A 21,428-nucleotide genomic window follows, 5' to 3' on the forward strand; every position below is an offset into this window, starting at 1 on the left:
CTTCCACATTAACCAAACGATATCACTTCCAACGTTTTTCCCTAAACCTGTTAGTCCGGCAGAGAAAGCCTTGAACTCCCTGGACCTTAAGAGGGTGCTCATATTTTACCTTGAAAAGACTAAGTCAATCAGGCAATCTGATCGTCTGTTTGTTAATTATGGACATATGAGGACAGAGGAAGCTGCTTCAAAACATACTATTTCTAGATGGATAGTTTTGTGTATTCTGACTGCTTACCAATTGGCTAACAAGCAATTATCAGCTAAACCTAAGGCTCACTCCACGAGAGGGAAAGCAGCGACTGCAGCCCTTTTTAAGAATGTACCCATCTCCGAGATTTGCAAAGCTTCCACATGGAGATCCGTACATACTTTTACCAGGCACTACTGTATAGATTCAGATGCCAAAACAGACACTCAAGTGCGTCAGACTTCTCTAAGAATTTATTTGCATAGCATATGTTTTTTTCCTGCACTTCTATCATTCCGTCCGGAGGGGTTTGGGATGGGCTTGCTAATCTATTCAGTGTTTATGACCATTGATGAGGATCCCCTGTAAGAGAAGGATACGTTACTTACCTGTAAAACCTAGTTCTGTTCCTCATCAAAGTCATAAACAACCCACCCTCCTGCCCGGACGTGATTTTTAGAAGTGCAACAATACTTACTGGTCTATTCTATTTATCCTCTTCACCGAAAGAAAGTACTGACCTAACTGTGAACCAACTGTCACCCCCTCTCACCCCTGAGGCATGGTGGGATACTGGAGGTGATCAGGGTCTTAAAGGCACGGTGCCAGATTTTTTGTTCTGCTGTGTTAACCTGCATGCATCCTATTGGCTAATAATGCTCCTTTATTTTCAATGTAGTTTTTTCTCTTTTAAAATGGAGTGCTTACATTTTCTATGTCTTCTACTTTGACTGCAGAAAGTTTTCACCTTTAATTGAAGTTTTCAATTTATGTTTAAAAATAAAATAACTCCAAAGAAATATTTAATTTTTAGCCTGCTTCCTAAAATAGGCTGCATTGACTTTTTGCACATGTATATATTATGTTTGTATTGAAATTCTCTACTTAAATGTTATTTTTCATAGATATTTCATACATATACATGTGTGTTTGTATGTGCTCCGGGGTCCCCGCACGTGGGAGGGAATATTCAGTGTTTATGACTTTGATGAGGATACCCCTGGAAGAGAACTAGGATTTACAGGTAAGTAACTTATCCTTGCGTTGGCTTATTTGGACATTCTTACCCAGTCAGCTGGGTCCATATCTAATATTTTGAATTTATGGCCGTTGTGGCAGTTCCCGTCAGTGCTCCAGCTTTCTGTTTTTATTTTTCAAAAAGAAAATACCAAAACGGGATTTTATTTTTGAAAATAAAAAAGATAATGCCCCCCTCTCCATGGAGTTATCGCCCAGGGCGATTAAGGCATTAGTTTATTTTTCACTGTCACCAACAGGATTTGCCTGGCTGTGACAGACAGTATAAAAATGCTATATGTCCACCCATCATAATTGGGTGGATGAATATACAAGCAATTTGTTGACTTCCCGTACTCCATCTAATAAGCTTGATACCGGCAGAGACTGAGTAGTCACCACTGTAGCCCAACTTAAGCTTTACCCACATCTAAAGTAGGCAGCCAGACCACTCTGTTGGTGGGGAGGAAATTCCATTGCCATTGCGATGGAGTTCCCTCTCCACCAACATATAATCAGGCCCTTAGTTCTATATGAACATGTATATACCACATCACATTGCGATGATCAGAAATGGGTACTCTTGACCTGGGTTAGTTTTTTTTTAACTCACTGTGACGTTCTTTGTTACTTTTACCTTCTCTGGTTGGATATTGTAATTTCTGTATGCACTTCACTACTTCTGTGATATATTTTACATGTTTCAAGTATTTTGAACTTCAGCCATTTGCTTTTTACCTAAAAAAGTTCATATTGTTTTTCAACTATCGTTAGTTTGCTTCATGTTCAATGCAGGATAGTCTCACCATGCACCTATGAGTTGCTTGGGAATTATTATGTAAACTATGTTGCAAATGGTCATTGCAATGTGTGTGCCCTGCATTTTCCTAATTTATTGATCAACTTTGGAAAGGTTGAGGTTAAGGGGAGGCTTTAAAGGATTTAACGTTCCATTTGTATTGCAGTTTATAAACCCATGTGTTATGTTTCCGGTCTTCTTGCAGTTTGGTTGTAAGTGATGATGCTGTGTGGAGAGACCAGTTCTACAAAGGAAATGTTCAACAGGAGAGAGGTTGTTTTTAATTTTCTAATAATTATTTGCAAGATTCAAGTTCATTATTTACATGTACTATGATCTATGCATGAGCGTGCACCAACTGAAGTACATTAAAGTATTTTTTTATTTGTTTTGATTGTTCTTAAAAGGTTTAGGTTATATTTCCAGTATATGTGCTAGCTGTAAAAATAAGGTTAGCATGTTATTGAATACACTTATTAGCTAATATTGAATAATTAACACGTGAACAGCCTGAGAAACAGATTAAATTGTTGCCTTTTTAACTTGGAATGACATGTTACTATAACATTATTTGATTAAATTATCAGTTCATAAGTATCTGTTTTTTGGAAAAACATATTTTACTACAGTCTCCCCAGGCTTTGAGTTTTGAGGAGAATTTTAACTTACTGGGATGTTATCGGAAAATTACTAATAGTATTATATTTTGTGGGAGGCCACAAAGGATTCTATTCCAAACTTAGGGGCGTGACTCACCCAAGTGGAGCTGTGCTCCTCTGTTAAAGCCAAAAGGATCAAACTCTACTCGGCCTGCATGCTGCTTGTATAATGGCTTGAATTACAGTGAACATATGCTGGACCCATTCCTGTTACGTAGATGAACACCGTGATGTCGAGCCCATTCCTGTTACATAGATGAACGCTTTGACGTCGATGTGCACACTGATAACACAGGTGTACAAAGTGTTTTCCTCTAATAAGATGGATGCCAATGTGTTACAGATGCCATGTACATTGGCAAAGAGGAGATGCAAATTAGCTTCCTCTAAAAAAAGAGAGAGGCTGTGAGGCAATTTCGCAAAACACAGGATCAGAAAGTCACCACCCCATCAGGGGTCTAGTCAGTGCACAGTCAAATGTATTTCACAATGAAGCTTTTGAAGAAAGAGAGAGTGACTTCTTATATTAATGCAGCATATAATTCACACTATATTATAATTTATTGTAACTCTTCCTTACTTAAAACTACAATTTCCAAATAAATTATTGCAATCGGATAACACAACAATGTTTGCATGCAAATTGGGCAATCACAGAAAATCTTTGTACACAGTAGGTATGCTTGGTGACTTCACATAACTTGAAGAGCATCATAAAACAATGGAACAGTTGGATGACACCTGTTTGTGGCAGCAAATACAATACAAAAAGGGATAATCATGCATTGTTTAATTGGACCACTTAGCACCCAAGAACAGTGACATGTAGTAAACAATCAACAAACAGAAATATCATCCATAGCTAAAGTGTGCCATTTGTCTGATAATCTCCCCTTACCCATTGAGTTCACTCAACTTAGAGCACATGATAAAACCATGTGCCTCCTGTTTTTCGCAGACAAACACAACAAAATATGGTCAACATGCAGCATACACATTGAATTTTTTTGAAAATGTCATCACCCATTGTTAAATCTGGCCTCTTACCCGTTAATCTCCTCAAAATCATTGAGTCTGTTTCTCACCGTGTCTAGGGCATGTATCTATTTGCATTCATTCACACTTAAAATTACATTACTGTCAACACTCCGGGAATTCAGTTTGATTTTCTCAAGGACGAGCCATCTCAAATCTCGATCACTGTGGCCCGTGTTTTAAAATGTTCTACCAATGAGACACCTTGGGTTTTGCAGTGGATCCTGCTACAGTGTATTTTGTGCCAAGTAAGTATCATTATGTGTCCGCTCATAAAAGTCACAAATATTATTCAAATATCTTTAACAGAACCACATGCAATTACACAGTGATTTGTGGGCAGGAAAGCCTTGATTGGTTGAAAAATCATAAATAGAATCTGCAGTCTCTGGTGGCGTCTAGAGAAAACAAGGATAATTTGAGCTAGAAATATTAACAGCACAGCACAGGACAGGTGATTAAGTGGAAGTGGATAATGAATGAATATGGGTAAAGGGTGGTTTGGTGACGATATGGGACAGAGATTTTATCAGGAATATCTTTACTCTTACCATGTACTCAAATAAGAAAACTGCCCTTTTAAAGCAAAGTGTACAAGTTATAACTCTTTCTTTGGCTATTTCGTGCTTAATGGCTATTTCCACAATTCTTTGTGTCCTCAAGCATGTGAGAACACCATTAATACCCATACAAACTATTCTGCAGTCTTGACCTCATTTTCAGTATGCTTCAGGATTACATGTCATATTTTGTACCAATTTACAGAAGCATGGATTTGAAACTATTACATTGTACTTTAGTTTATATTAAAACACGCTACAATGCAAACCAAAGATACAGGGGCAATGGAATAGTTAACAAGTGCAAATAGAAAGAGGATCGCATAAGTAATACGAACAATGATCGTAATCAATGAAAGCAAACAAGCTAGAAAAAATACATATAAAGGGGATGTCACCTATATTGATGTAAGAAATATTTCCTGTATGGCTTATTTTAGAGTTTTTATTACTGGTTATGAAATTACAGTCACAGAAACAAATTGCTCTGGGATGTTGGAAGGAAATCTCTCAGGGCCATTTGACAAAGGAGTCATCAAGGTATTGGATGGTAACCTTTGTTGTCATATCCAGGTTTCACTGTCTGCGATAGACATGGAAAAATTAAATAGCATGCACTGATATGTTGGACCCAACACCTCATTCATGGCAGATCACTTTTTTCATAACACCAGAATTGAGTGTGCAAGCATTAACATCAGTGTTTACTACCTTCCTGATACAGGCAGGACACCTTTATTTCTCACTCTTCTGTGAAAAGCTGTTTTATGTGAGATTAATGTGCCCAAAAATATGCCTTGATGTCCGCCCAACAGTCTCCCACTACTTGCCTGAAGCTACAGTCCCTCCTTTGGTACTCAGCAACTGGCTGTGCTTGATGAGCAGGACTAAGTAGATAGGTTTTGGTGGTAGCCCACTGATGTAACATCTTTTCAGGGATCTTGTCAACTTTTTCCTGCACGCTTTCCTCTGCTCCTTCTCTCGGGCTGTTCTCAGCCTGCTCCGCTCCCCTACATGCTCCACCTACAGTATTGTCCTCCTTTTGCTCCAACCTCCTCTCTAGTATTTCTCTAGTCTTGAGCTCATCCTGGTCAGTGATGCTCTTCTATTCAGCTCTTGTCCTTCTCCTGTTGTGCTCATCATTACACACTTGTCTAGGCCATCTCCTTCCACCTCTTTTTTATATCGCACCCCTGAAGTAGCACACATGCGCTCCATTCAAGGCATCTTCCCTAAAGCTCTCATGACATGCCAGTTACCACCCCGAAGAAAAACAGACTAGCCGACCCATCATCATTGAAGTGGAGGTTGTCTGTGTTGGTGCAGCAGAGAGAGAGATTCCCTGGATGGTTAAGTCTGAATAGATTGTGCAACAATAGAACGTGATGTACCTTGATAAATACCACTGCACCCATCAACACCCAAATAAAAATGGTCAGTGATGGATGGTGTTAGAACTGTCCCTCTCCAGTGAAAGTTTCTTTAGAATGTGGAAATATTGTCAGCCTTGAGACATGGCAGAAACACTCACTGAGCCAGTGAAGACTTCACAATTTGGGTAAACCTTAGAGAAGAAAGAGGGAGAGTTCCTACAGAATGGAGGCAAGACTAGGATCATCAATAAATGAAGGTGATACATAGAAGAAGAAGCGTTTGAAAAATTGACATTCCAGTTTGAGGACTGGAAGTCCAAGAAAAAAAGCGGATGACATGCTTTTGCAGGGAAAAGAGGCTGGATTGAATTGTCCGACCTAGTTGAAGTTCGCAATTCAAAGTTTTAATATTCGTTTCAGCGTGAATCACACAAATAGTACATACAATGATATGGGAGTTTCATCAGTGGAATTGATTACAATTCTCTATTACATTCAAGGCCCCTATCGCCAATAAGGTCTCCTCAATCTTGTGAACCTTAAACAAACCAGGAGGCCCTCAATTTGGGCTCAACAAAACAAACAAGTCCCACTCAACTTAATTTCTCTCCTTGGGTACAATGTGTGTATCATTAAGCTTTGTTCTCCTGAGCAAGCCCACTCCATCATCCTTGGTATCATAGTCCATTTTAAAGCATTTCAAACACCTGGAGTGCTTTAAGTGTACTCCAGACCGGTACAATTAAGTCTATTAATTGTCCCAAATCTGTTAGATGAAACATGAAAAATCAGAGCTAGATCTAGAATTTCTTTGGGGAAAGGGTGTTTGATGTCTCAATCCCACCAAATGTGTATAGTAATGCTCACAGTCTTCCCAATGTGCCAGCACTTCCTACTAGTTTCTGGTTATTTATTTTTAGGACAGTAGAGGCACCAATGAAACATCAGTTCAAAGGCTGCTTCCATATGAAGGATGTTTCTAAATTTACCTTGCTAGAGGTCCCCTGTTACCAAGATGCAGGACCGGAAGTGGTGGTTACTGTCAACTCGGGTTTTTGTGCGAAGAAACAGTACTTAAAGACCATCTACACTGAGGGCATTTCAGTAGCCTAAAGGCTTGCCACCACCATAGGGTGTGGGCGCTACCGGGATTGAAGTTGCAGACGCATTGGGAACACGCAGTGTCATAAATCATCGGCAGTGGACTACGTTTTTCCCAGAGAGCCACAGACTCTTGCGCGTCTAGAGAGTTGGTAGCCTTTTTAGATCTTCAGTTATAACTTCCTTCATAGCGAATGGTGTCCTTGCTAGGCAATTGGTGCTACAGTGATGCTAAAGCCTGACCTTGCTGTATAGATGTTGGTTTTCAAGCATGAAGACTTTTAGTACCCACTAGGTTGGGTTGACATTTTCAGATTTCAAAGAAGTATCCTGAAGTCATGTGTGATTTGAAAACCAACTTTAGGCTATTTTTGCATCTACACTTTGAAAGACTAAGGTTATATGTTCTGCTAAGTGTTTCTATAATGGAGTATGACTGATTCTGGGAGTGCATTTGTGTTTACTTAAATGTTAATGCATGCAGCATATAAGGTTTTAGAATTCCAGTGTGTGTACGTTATTCTCAGTGCTGGGGAAACACAAGATGTTAATGATGTTTCTTATTCCACCAGTGCTAAAGCAGTCAAGTTGAAAATATATGTTCAATGGCATCTGTCGCTGTAGATACGCATGTTTTGCATAGCTCGCCATCTGGTGTTGGGCCGGAGTGTTACAAGTTGTTTTTCTTCGAAGAAGTCTTTCGAGTCACGGGACCGAGTGACTCCTCCTTTTGTCTCCATTGCGCATGAGCGTCGACTCCATCTTCGATTGTTTTTTTTCCGCCATCGGGTTCGGACGTGTTCCTGTCGCTCCGAGTTTCGGAACGGAAAGATAGCTAATTTCGGAAGATTTTCGTCGGTATTGTTGCGTTCGGTATCGGCGTAGTTAGATTCAACACCGCATCGAAGATCGAAGAGCTCCGGTGCCCTTCGGGGTAGTTTTTCGATCCCCCGTCGGGGCCTGTTCGGCCCGACCGCGTGCAGAAGAACGCCGATGGAACGGACCCCGTTCCGTTTCTGTCCCAAATGCCACAATAAATACCCCTATACAGACCAACACTTGGTCTGTAACCTGTGCCTGTCACCTGAGCACAGTGAAGACACTTGCGAGGCCTGTCGTGCGTTCCGGTCCCGAAAAACGCTCCGAGACCGTCGAGCCAGAAGACTTCAGATGGCGTCCGCGCCGACAGCCCACCGGGAGTTCGAGGAACAAGAAGAGGAGGGAACCTTTTCGATCCAAGAATCGGACTCCGAAGGATTCGACGATCCACAAACCGTGAGTAAGACGTCGAAAGCCACTCAGAAGAAGATTTACAAGGCCCAGGGGACGCCACTGCCACCAGGCCATGGCTCGACCCATAAATTCGGTGACCGACCGTCGGCACCGAAAAAGGCCCAAACAGTGCCGAGATCGTCCGACTCCGGTCGAGACACCGGCACGCAGCCTTCTCGGGACCGAGAAAGTGCTGGAGACAAGCATCGACACCGAGATACCGGTGTAGACACGGCTCGACGCCGAGACAGCGGCACCGAAGAAGATCGACGCCGAGGGGTTTCGGCCCCGAAAAAGAAAAAAGTCACCTCGGAGCCGAAAAAAGATGCAGACAGGGTTTCGGTGCCAAAACAAACTGCAACCGACCCAGTTTCAGGCTCTTATACAGAAGAGCACTCGCTAACCTCCCAAATGCAAAAGCATAGGTTTGAGGAAGAGCTACACTCAACTGATGTAGACCATACACAAAAGCGTATTTTCATACAGCAGGGGACAGGAAAAATAAGCACCCTTCCCCCTATTAGAAGAAAGAGAAGATTGGAGATCCAAACTGAACAGACACCACAAACAAAAGTGGTGAAAAAAGTTACCCCACCACCCTCTCCTCCACCTGTGATTAACGTCTCACCAGCACAAACTCCATCACATTCCCCAGCTCACACCACCATGAGCCAGGGTGACCAAGATCAAGACGCATGGGACTTATACGACGCCCCAGTGTCAGATAACAGTCCGGAGGCATACCCTACGAAGCCATCTCCACCAGAGGACAGCACTGCGTATTCTCAAGTGGTGGCTAGAGCAGCACAATTTCACAATGTAAGCCTCCACTCAGAACAGGTCGAGGATGACTTTTTATTCAACACACTCTCCTCCACCCACAGCTCCTACCAAAGCTTGCCTATGCTCCCTGGTATGCTCCGGCACGCAAAAGTAATCTTTAAGGAGCCGGTCAAAAGCAGGGCAATCACACCAAGAGTGGAAAAAAAGTATAAGGCGCCTCCTACAGACCCGGCTTTCATCACTACACAGCTGCCACCAGACTCCTTCGTTGTAGGAGCAGCTAGGAAAAGGGCCAACTCCCACACATCTGGAGATGCACCACCCCCAGATAAAGAAAGCCGCAAGTTCGATGCAGCTGGTAAGAGAGTCGCAGCACAAGCTGCAAACCAGTGGCGCATCGCTAACTCCCAGGCACTACTTGCGCGCTATGACAGAGCCCATTGGGATGAGATGCAACATCTCATTGACCATCTGCCCAAGGACCTACAAAATAGGGCAAAACAAGTGGTTGAGGAGGGACAGACCATTTCCAACAACCAAATCCGCTCCTCCATGGACGCTGCAGATACAGCTGCACGGACAATTAATACATCTGTAACTATCAGAAGGCATGCATGGCTCCGAACGTCTGGATTTAAACCAGAGATTCAGCAAGCAGTTCTCAATATGCCTTTTAACGAAAAAGAACTGTTCGGTCCAGAAGTGGACACAGCGATTGAGAAGCTCAAAAAAGACACGGACACTGCTAAAGCCATGGGCGCACTCTACTCCCCGCAGAGCAGAGGGAATTACAGCACATTCCGTAAAACACCCTTTAGAGGGGGGTTTCGGGGTCAGAGCACACAAGCCAGCACCTCACAGGCAACACCGTCCAGTTACCAGGGACAGTACAGAGGAGGTTTTCGGGGACAATATAGAGGAGGGCAATTCCCTAGGAATAGAGGAAAATTTCAAAGCCCCAAAACCCCTACTACTAAGCAGTGACTCACATGTCACTCATCCCCTCCACACAACACCAGTGGGGGGAAGAATAAGTCATTATTACAAAGCATGGGAGGAAATCACTACAGACACTTGGGTTCTAGCAATTATCCAACATGGTTATTGCATAGAATTTCTACAATTCCCTCCAAACATACCACCAAAAGCACAAAATTTGACAAAACATCATTCCAATCTCCTGGAGATAGAAGTGCAGGCACTATTGCAAAAGAATGCAATCGAATTAGTGCCAAACACACAAATAAACACAGGGGTTTACTCACTGTACTTTCTGATACCAAAGAAGGACAAAACGCTGAGACCAATCCTAGACCTCAGAATAGTGAACACATTCATCAAATCAGACCATTTTCACATGGTCACACTACAAGAAGTATTACCATTGCTAAAACTACACGACTACATGTCAACTTTAGACCTCAAGGACGCGTATTTCCATATACCAATACACCCATCGCACAGGAAATACCTAAGGTTTGTATTCAAAGGAATACATTACCAATTCAAGGTTCTGCCTTTCGGATTAACAACCGCACCAAGAGTCTTTACCAAATGTCTAGCGGTAGTCGCTGCACACATCAGAAGGCAGCAAATACATGTGTTCCCATATCTAGACGACTGGCTAATCAAGGCCCATTCGTTAATAGAGTGCTCAAATCACACAAATCAGATCATACAAACCCTCTTCAAACTAGGGTTCACCGTCAACTTCACAAAATCCAACATACTGCCGTGCAAGGTACAACAATACCTAGGAGCCATAATAGACACATCAAAAGGAGTAGCCACTCCAAGTCCCCAAAGAATTCAAAATTTCAACACCATCATACAACGCATGTATCCAACACAAAAGATACCAGCAAAGATGGTATTACAACTCCTAGGCATGATGTCTTCATGCATAGCCATTGTCCCAAACGCAAGACTGCACATGAGGCCCTTACAACAGTGCCTAGCATCACAGTGGTCTCAAGCACAGGGTCATCTTCTAGATCTGGTGTTAATAGACCGCCAAACTTACCTCTCGCTTCTGTGGTGGAACAACATAAATTTAAACAAAGGGCGGCCTTTCCAAGACCCAGTGCCACAATACGTAATAACAACAGATGCTTCCATGACAGGGTGGGGAGCACACCTCGATCACCACAGCATACAAGGACAATGGAACGTACATCAAACAAGACTACATATAAATCACCTAGAACTTCTAGCAGTTTTTCAAGCACTAAAAGCTTTCCAACCAATAATAGTTCACAAATACATTCTCGTCAAGACAGACAACATGACAACAATGTATTATCTAAACAAGCAAGGGGGGACGCACTCCACGCAGTTAAGCCTGCTAGCACAAAAAATTTGGCGTTGGGCAATTCACAACCAAATTCGCCTAATAGCACAATTTATACCAGGGATCCAAAATCAACTCGCAGACAATCTCTCTCGAGATCACCAACAGGTCCACGAATGGGAAATTCACCCCCAAATTCTGAACAACTATTTCAAACTCTGGGGAACACCTCAAATAGACTTGTTTGCGACGAAGGAGAACGCAAAATGCCAAAACTTCGCATCCAGATACCCACACAAACAGTCCCAAGGCAATGCCCTATGGATGAACTGGTCAGGGATATTTGCTTACGCTTTTCCTCCTCTCCCTCTCCTTCCTTACCTGGTAAACAAACTCAGTCAAAACAAACTCAAACTCATATTAATAGCACCAACTTGGGCAAGGCAACCCTGGTACACAACGCTGCTAGACCTATCAGTAGTACCCCACATCAAATTGCCCAACAGGCCAGATCTGTTGACACAACACCACCAAAAGATCAGACACCCAGCTCCAGCATCGCTGAATCTAGCAATCTGGCTCCTGAAATCCTAGAATTCGGGCACTTACAACTTACCCAAGAATGTATGGAAGTCCTAAAGCAAGCCAGAAGGTCATCCACCAGGCACTGCTATGCAAGTAAATGGAAGAGGTTTGTTTGCTACTGCCATATTAATCAAATACAACCATTACACACAACTCCAGAACATGTAGTGGGTTACTTGCTTCACTTACAAAAATCTAACCTGGCTTTCTCTTCCATTAAAATACACCTTGCAGCAATATCTGCATACCTGCAGACTACCTATTCAACTTCCCTATATAAGATACCAGTCATTAAAGCATTCATGGAGGGCCTTAGGAGAATTATACCACCAAGAACACCACCTGTTCCTTCATGGAACCTAAATGTTGTCCTAACTAGACTTATGGGTCCACCTTTTGAACCCATGCACTCCTGCGAAATACAGTTCCTAACCTGGAAGGTTGCATTTCTCATCGCCATTACTTCCCCAAGAAGAGTAAGCGAGATTCAGGTGTTTACAATACAAGAACCTTTTATACAACTACACAAGAATAAGGTCGTCCTAAGGACTAATCCTAAATTTTTGCCAAAGGTTATTTCACCGTTCCATCTAAATCAAACAGTGGAACTTCCAGTGTTCTTTCCACAGCCAGATACCGTAGCTGAAAGGGCACTACATACATTAGATGTCAAAAGAGCATTGATGTATTACATTGACAGAACAAAGAACATCAGAAAGACTAAACAACTATTTATTGCATTTCAAAAACCTCATGCAGGAAACCCAATATCAAAACAAGGTATAGCCAGATGGATAGTTAAATGCATCCAAATCTGCTACCTTAAAGCTAAACGACAGCTGCCCATTACACCAAGGGCACACTCAACCAGAAAGAAAGGTGCTACCATGGCCTTTCTAGGAAACATCCCAATGCAAGAAATATGTAAGGCAGCCACATGGTCTACGCCTCACACATTCACCAAGCACTACTGTGTAGACGTGTTATCCGCACAACAAGCCACAGTAGGTCAAGCCGTATTAAGAACATTATTTCAAACTACTTCCACTCCTACAGGCTGAGCCACCGCTTTTGGGGAGATAACTGCTTACTAGTCTATGCAAAACATGCGTATCTACAGCGACAGATGCCATCGAACTGAAAATGTCACTTACCCAGTGTACATCTGTTCGTGGCATCAGTCGCTGTAGATTCGCATGTGCCCACCCGCCTCCCCGGGAGCCTGTAGCAGTTCGGAAGTTACCTTCAACTATTTGTATATATATCATCTCAACCTTAAATAGGTACATACTTAGTCAATCCATTGCATGGGCACTATTACTACAATTCAACTCCTACCTCACCCTCTGCGGGGAAAAACAATCGAAGATGGAGTCGACGCCCATGCGCAATGGAGACAAAAGGAGGAGTCACTCGGTCCCGTGACTCGAAAGACTTCTTCGAAGAAAAACAACTTGTAACACTCCGGCCCAACACCAGATGGCGAGCTATGCAAAACATGCGAATCTACAGCGACTGATGCCACGAACAGATGTACACTGGGTAAGTGACATTTTCATTATCTTCCACAAGACAGTATAGTAACACAGTTTGAGGGAGTTATTGTAAACATAGGAAGATATGTAACTCTGTATGTATTTAGCAAGGTACTCATGTTTCCTTATGTTTCGTTTTCAGGAACTTCCAGTACCTCGTCATAGCATTGAGATATGACTATAAAGAGATAATGCTAAAATATATTATTTTGCAATTGCAGTTACATTGAGTATTCCAAAGACAAGTTACTTAAGGCATCTCATGTCTTGTTGAGATTCACTACAACCTGCAGAACTCCTTGAAACCATAATTGATGAGATAGAGTGTGGAGTCCACTGGCTCTGTTTTCTCCTTATTCTATTCCCCTTTCTCAGCTTTTACCAGTGACTATCATGTTCTAGTATATGTGGTCATTGGTGGAGACGGTGAGAGATCGAAAAGGATGTTGCTTCTGTTGGATCTTACTCACAAGTTTAGTGCTCAGTCTGTCAGATTCCCTCTCAAAATTTCCAGCTTTAGGTCTCTGGATCAGTTTTGATAATGCCAATGTTGCTGCTACACTGACTCTCCTGGTTTAGTTTATAGATAAGATAAGACCCCTTGAGCCTCAGTAGTGCATGAGGTAAAGAATCACTCTTTTTAAAAATTTAAGCCAAGTGACGGATTTGTACATATGCAAGTCTGTCCCTGTCATTTATATGACAGTCCCTTTTGCACCTTTAGAAGAACTTGATTTGCTCTCCAGCCACATATACAGTAGGGTATGGCATTGCCCTTTCTGCCAGTTTTTAAAATGGTTATCTGCCTCTGCTTGTGTAAAATGAGAGTGATGGTTGATAGGTGTGTATGGGGGAGAGTAAGTCCCTTCTTTAAGACCACTGATCCCATATATCCAGGGAAGTTTTGGTGATTGTTGACAGAAATTGCTAGGGAGTGATTCCTTCCAAAGCCATGGAATACCCAGAAAGCTCTCGCTGGGAGCACTTGCTCATTGAGTCGCCATCTCTTTTCTGTCTCTCCATCAGTGTCTTTTTTTAAAGTCTAAAAGTAAGTGCATAATTGCAGAAGTGGAGATTTCCGAATGTGTGATAAAAGGAGGATATCACTGGCGATCATTGTGTGTTCTACTGCGCCAATGTGAATTCCCCTCTCTTTTGATGATGACTGGATCTTAATGGCTAGCGCCTCAATGGTGAGAGTAAACAAAAACAGGAATAAAGGGCATCCCAGTCTAGTTCTGCACAGGACAAATTTAGCAGATGGAATGTCCTTAACTCTAACCATTGACAATGGTTTGCTGTTTCTTTCTCTGGATGAGAAAATAGATATATGGGAAATAGTTCTGGGGCAGTCCGGAGACGCAGCCCTGCAACAGCTGCAAATCAGAAGTGCCCTTTCTCAAAACATAGATGTGCAGAGGATGACAGAGCCAACTACATACTACATGGGACTTGTAAAAATTAGGAAGTGTCAGAAACGTGTAGTTATGCTGTATAGATACCAGAACTTTCTTTGACACATTTATCTGGGGCTTCCCGGTCTCAGAGTCACAGATTAGTTTACATTGACTGATCACACAAGAGAGGTAAAAAGGGCAAAGTCCATGTCATAAAAAAACATAAGCTATGTCAAGGGGATAGCATATAGTTAAGAGTAGGAATTGGACTTCTGATTGTGACTTCAGATTTTCAACCACATGAAGTTGTTCATACACATAAACCAATTGTCTCCATATGTGAGCCAGAAGAAGACAACGAAGTTGTATAAATGAATACTAAACTATTCACCCACAAGGACTACAAAGTCACATATACAGCAAACATCATGAAAGGACATTTCTGCTGTTTGTGGAGAGCCTTTTTTCCTGAATCTGATTAAATATGTAATTCCACACTAGAAGGTGCAATATTATGGGTATATTTTGTGCAAGGCTCCTTAACCTTGTGCAAACAAGTTGTATCGCTCGTGTGGACGCCTTTGGATAAATACTAGTTTATTAGTAGTCAAGTTTCTTTTGTCATGCGTGTGGTGGTGATTGGAGAAAGCACTTTGTGCCTGCTGACCTATCAAACATGAGTAATAATAATTGCCTAATTATACACATAGACGTTTAACGGTATGCATGACGTGACAAGTGATCAGTGACTTTTAGAACAAGTAAAAGAAATGCTATTTTGACTTTTGGATCCGATGTCTTTAGCTTAATTTTCGTAACCAAAAAAATGTCTTTTAGCATCCAAAAGGGTAGCAAAACGTTTCATGTTATCATTATATTATAATTTGTGTGCATATTTTAAAATCATAGTCTCAAGCCATGAAGAATGAGAATCTGATTAATGCTTGCTATTTAATAAAATGCATGCTGCCTGTCTGATGGGAAAGATCATCTCGAACCATCTTTTATGAAATTCAGTGAGATACACCGGGAATGCACCCATCCTTCACCATTATTGTTCAATCTGTGTAATCTGCCACTAGGGCAATGCCCACTTGTCTGCAAATACGAGTGTCGGCAGAATAAAGACCCTGGATTTGTTGGTGAACAAAGAAGTGACTGTTGTACTCCACTTCTGCTTCTAGCCAGTAGTTCAAGGAGATGTAATAGAAACCTCTCTTGCAGTAATCTTTTTAGTGCACGGCAAGTTCCTCATGAATTGTCCGAGTCATCTTCTTGCTGATTTCTTTTCAGTTTTAGAAGTCAATGAGTTTGTGAGCATCCTCTCCAGTGGAAAGATCAACAAAGTAGTTGACTAGCCAGTAACTCAGGTATGGACTTGGCTGTAGTATAACTTCACTGGTTATGCAACGGAATGCAGGTCAATCTTGCTCACTACCTTCCGTCTTACCATGGACACTGCTCAGCTCAGTGTGTTTCCTCTTTTCAGTTCTTCCCAAGTAGATAAGAGTAAATAAGCTATTTCACCAATGGGGGAGCCAGCAAGATGGCTCCCTAGTCGCACTTTTCAATAGCTCCGTCGGCTCTCTACAAATTCTGCATGAAACCTGTTCCTGGCCAGCCATCCGACCCCCACAAGTACACCAAAAATCTCCTGACAACCTTGGGCTGAAGCCCTGGTTGTTATATGGGTGCTTCCGACACGAATAAGGGCCTGCCACAGAGCCACTGCATACAACACAAAATGCAGCGATCGGGGACAATGGAGCAGCGATGATCCAGCGAGGACCCGGGGGAGGCCCGTGACCATGACAGGGCACATCCCGGGCCGTTATAGAGAGGCGTGCCTCCTTCCACAGGGGTGGTCTGAGTGCAGTTCCACCCTGGGCGAAGCCCCTTCGATGGGAGGCAGCAGACCAGCGCCTTGAACGTGAGCTATAAGAAGACTCCACTACTGACCCAGCAGCAGCGACATAGACCCGTCTCTCCTCGGATACAGAAGGGGAGGCCACTCGTACACAATGAAAAAGACAAAATACAACAGGCCACGGACGGTAAACGCACTGGATGTATTCGAGAGCAGTCGGTCATCAGATCGGATGACCATCCGCTACTGACGGAAATTGTAGATATGGAGCAGGGCGCACTTGACAAAACAACTCCAGAGCCAAGTGAACAAACAGAGCCAGATGGCCTGGGCAGCTGAACTAAGATGATGGACCAAGACGGAGCAAAGGGAGGTGGTGCAATTTCTACTTCTTCCACCACAAGAGACTCTCAGAGTTAATTGGGAGTGGACCTGTATTTCTTTCTTACTTTCAGTCTTTACTTCTTATTCTTCTTTCTTCTGCCTCTTCCTTTTCCTTGTTCTTTTGTTCCGATATGTATTCTTGATGTGTGAATAACTATTGGAAGTTTTTGAGTTATTTAATTTGAAGGTGGACTACATACCCCTTGGTCTCTCTCCAGGCATAATCTGGTCTGGTTACCATGGTTCGATGCTGGGGGGAGTCGACAGGGTAGGAAGAGGGGTTGGTTGGGGGGAGGGGCTTAGTTTCGTTTTCAGCCGCCCATGTAACCACGTGAACATAATTCACCAACAGGCTGGGTGTAGTTGACCTGTGGCGCAGCCTTCACACTGATGATTGGAGATATTAATACTTCTCAGGGGTGCACAGGGTCTATTCAAGGCTGGATTATGTTCTTGCGCCCCGGGGAGACGTGGGGGCGATACGGTGTGCAAATGATCTGGTGAGAGGTCTGTCGGACCACTTACCCCTACTGGTACAGGTAGGACGTTTCAGGGAGAAGCAGGTCATTGGGTGGAAATTAAATGCCTGGGATTTGAAAGACTGAGTAGTAGCGCATGGACTCTTAAGTAGACATTAAACTATAATTGTCTGAAAATAAGGAGTCTGTGGAGTCTAAGACCAAGAGTTATAGGAAGCATTCAAGACAGTACTCGGGCCCAGAACTTGATTACTAAGAAAAAGAGGAGGGAGGCAGCGGAGTTAGAGGAGCTAGAAAGCCAGATTTTGCAGCTAGAAGGGTCACCCGGAGAGGAGACAAACCCCCTTATCCTCAGACAGTTCATGACCCTACAAACGGAATATAGGAACTTAGCACAAGATAGAGCCAAAAAGCAGATGGTAGCCACATTGCACCATCTCTATGAGACAGGTGACAAAGCTGGCAAACTCCTGGCATGGCTAGGTAGGAGAGAGCTGGAGGCCTGCTGGGTACATAGTAGCTGTGACTCTGCCGGGGTTCTCTATGACACAGACGCCCTCATTGTTGCTGACTTTGCTCGCTATTTTGAGAACTTTTGCAAAGCCTGATCGCTAAGTGATTCGGATGCCATAACAGAATAACAACAAGAAGCAGAGGCTCTGGTCCTGCTAGAGGATGACCTAACACCAAATGAGGTACAGGCTGCTATAGCAGAACTGAGGCCAATGTAAATTCCCGGGGCCCAATGGCCTCCTGGTCAAATTTTAGCGAAATGAGGGCCTCCTTGAGCCCCACTTGCTGCACTTGTTCAGCGAGGTGGGGGAAGCAGGTGAACTCCCCCCACCGGATGTATGGAGAGCAACCATCATAGTACTTCCTAAAGAAGGGAAACCTAAGGATAGATGCGACTCCTACTGCCTAATCTCTTTGCCTAATGTAGAGACGAAATTATTGACCACCATCCTCGCTTCCCGGTTATTGCAGGTCATTAACCCCTTAATACACCTCAAACAATCATGCTTTATGTCCAGCAAGTAAACACGCCTTAACATGCAACCTGCACATAATTAGCTTATAATGGTGCGGACTGGCAAGGTATCACATTCCTTCTTTTCCGTAGACGCAGAAAAAGCATTTCATGCTATTCAGTGGCCATTCCCTGAACAGGCGCTGGTGAATTGATTGCTTCTTGGATCTTCCGGGCAAAATCAGGAAATTCTTGTGCCGTGAGTGTGGAATATTTGAATGTTCTGACCACTGTATTTCATCTTCTTCATTACTGTTTTTGTCCACCTGGGAACACTATGGGGAATCCTGCCTTCTAGAAACAACCAAAGTACCGTCGTCCAGTAAGTTATCTCTCACATTCTGTAGTAGCGGGAGTATAACAATCCAAATGTTGAGCTTTCAGAAGAGCAGGTACCACATTGAAAACGTACTACTCATCCATACTTCTAATTTCGCACTGGCACTGAAAGCAAATGTTTCAAGCATGCCAGGTGCACCATGGACATTAGACCTTGCATCCACCGTACATAGCTATACTTACACCCCACTTGCTCATATGAGTACCAAAGAGATATAATCACATTGCATTGCCATACTTTTTATAAATTATTATTCTGCTCTGTAACCCACAAAGGAGTTATGCTTTTCTTCAAGATGGCAGCTGCTCTGCTGGTCAAGGTACCCAAACTGTAGCAATTGATAATTGAAGGAAGCTGACCACCTTGTTACCATTACTAAAGCAGGTCACATTTCATAAAACCTATTACAATGATATAACGATGGCAGCCAAGCTTTTTCTGTGAAGGGGGAATGTTTCCAAACATGTTCAATTACATTTGTATAAGGTTTCATGTGACTTGTACCTTCATCCTTCCTTTTTTGCCTATCACCTTTGGATTGTAATCCAGGTTGAAGTGGCTACAGTGGAAACTGTCATAAAGCGAAGACTTCTCCAGTAGCTCCAGTATATTTTTGTTTTATTTTCATAGCAGGCATCTGGATCTGTTTTTTGGAACCAAGTTTAAAATATTGTTTCAAATTCCACCTCATAGTTCTCAGAAGATCCACCATAACAGTGAGCTCACAACATGTCTTGTTTTATTTTGCTAATTGGTCATCACATAGGTCAGGTAATTGTTGCACAGAGGCTTGCATCTATCCAGCCAAAGGGAGGCCAGATAACAAAAATTATTGAAAAAGACATCTTATTTTTCAGTTTGACCTCTCCTTTATCTTACCCTATATCAGGGGTTGCCCTTCATCTTTTTCCTTTCAATTCCCTGAAAGATAAGTACTTGCTAGATCTGGCTATTTTGTCACATTTAATTACACAAATATTTATATGGTCTTAAATAACCATGTAGGTTGATTTTACATTAATGAAACACGTGTTTTAAAGGTGCAGAAGTGGATTAATCGTTTTCAGTATCTGTTTACACAAACAACAACACAGCATCAGATTGTGAATGGAATTCCTGCACCAAACACACACTTATGTGGAAATCCTCGTATTCAGTTACTCATTCTACCTTGTGGTAGGAAAGTCACGTCTTCCTGAATAGAAAACCAGCCCAGGAAATTGGATCCTCCTTTAAAATTAGTTATCCTGATTGTCTAGTAGCCAATTAGAATGACCCAAATATATATACAAATTCTTACTTGTTGAAAGTTGGCTGGCTAAAAAGAATGGGTAAAGCAACCTGTGTTTTCTACCAGCCTGAATGGTTTGTCATTGAAAAGCAACAAAAAAAATCTGCTCAGTGCACAGATAAAATAGCCACGGTTTGCCATATTCATATTTCGGGGGGTATTTTCTACATCCTCACAGAGCAATAGCATATTCAAAACGGTGAACAGCAGGATATGCCTGCCGTGATTATACCCTGTGACATGCCAATTACAACACACAAATTACCGTAGTGTTCACATTAAGGCCAGACCTATTGTAATCTTTGACTATTGTTAATTACTTGATGTTAAAATGTAATTGTATTTCTGTGTGTGTTTTTCAGGGGCAGTTGTCCTTCGTGTTGCAAAGTCATGGTTTCGAATTGGATCTTTGGAAATCTTAACTCATTCCGGAGAAATTGAGCTGTTGAGGTAAAAACTGAAATTTCGCAGCAACACTGCCCTTCAGCTCCACACACTTTCACACAAGAATTACTTTATGGACAATGTAACTGATTAAAATTCAGAGGCACTAGCGAACGAAACTGAATGTCAGGATCAATGGTTAACCATGTATCTAAGTTATGATGCAGGAGTTGACATACATATAGTTAGAAACGTGATTGTGAGGAAAATTCCATTATATTTTAAATTTAATCTGATACATATAATGTGCATGTAGGTCATGAGGAAGCCTCTGTTGTAATCAATAGAATGGGAGAGACAGTACTCACTATTTACCAATTGTAACTGCAGCCTGTACATTATTAATCCTACATCACAGGAGCTAGTACATCCCTGAGCCATTCCCTTATTAGATCTGTTGTTTCGATAATACAAACCAATAACTACGTGTTCGATGGCATCTGTCGCTGTAGATACACAATGGTATGCATGAGCTCGCCATCTGGTGTTGGGTCGGAGTGTTACAAGTTGTTTTTCTTCGAAGAAGTATTTTCGAGTCACGGGACCGAGTGACTCCTCCTTCTGTGCTCATTGCGCATGGGCGTCGACTCCATCTTCGATTGTTTTCTTTCCGCCATCGGGTTCGGACGTGTTCCTGTCGCTCCGAGTTTCGGAACGGAAAGATAGCTGAAAACGGAAGATTTTCGACGGTATCGTTGCGATCCGGTTCGAGATAGACACATACGACGACGCGTTGAACATCGAAGCGCTTCGGTGCCCTTTGGGGTAGATTTCGGCACCCCGTCGGGGCCTAGTCGGCCCGACCGCGTGGAGAACAACGCCGATGGAACGGACCCCGTTTCGATTCTGCCCCGAATGCCACAACAAATATCCTTATACGGACCTACACTCGGTCTGTAACCTGTGCCTGTCACCCGAGCACAGCGAAGAATCCTGTGAGGCCTGTCGGGCGTTCCGGTCCCGAAAAACTCTGCGCGACCGTCGAGCGAGAAGACTGCAG

General features: G+C 42.7%; 1 protein-coding gene across 1 annotated transcript in view; it reads left to right on the forward strand.

Moving 5' to 3' along the window:
- Window positions 1–21,428, forward strand: part of LOC138262453 (protein adenylyltransferase SelO-like) — a gene marked incomplete at its 5' end in the record, with an annotated part of 306,692 nt that overhangs the window by 66,557 nt on the left and 218,707 nt on the right. Inside the window, 2 exons of the mRNA XM_069212347.1 lie at window positions 2,212–2,279; window positions 20,347–20,434. Of these exons, the coding sequence (XP_069068448.1) occupies window positions 2,212–2,279; window positions 20,347–20,434 (156 nt within the window). The remainder of the gene's footprint in view (window positions 1–2,211; window positions 2,280–20,346; window positions 20,435–21,428) is intronic.

Source organism: Pleurodeles waltl, chromosome 10 (genome assembly GCF_031143425.1).
Source record: "Pleurodeles waltl isolate 20211129_DDA chromosome 10, aPleWal1.hap1.20221129, whole genome shotgun sequence".
Taxonomy (NCBI): domain Eukaryota; kingdom Metazoa; phylum Chordata; class Amphibia; order Caudata; family Salamandridae; genus Pleurodeles; species Pleurodeles waltl.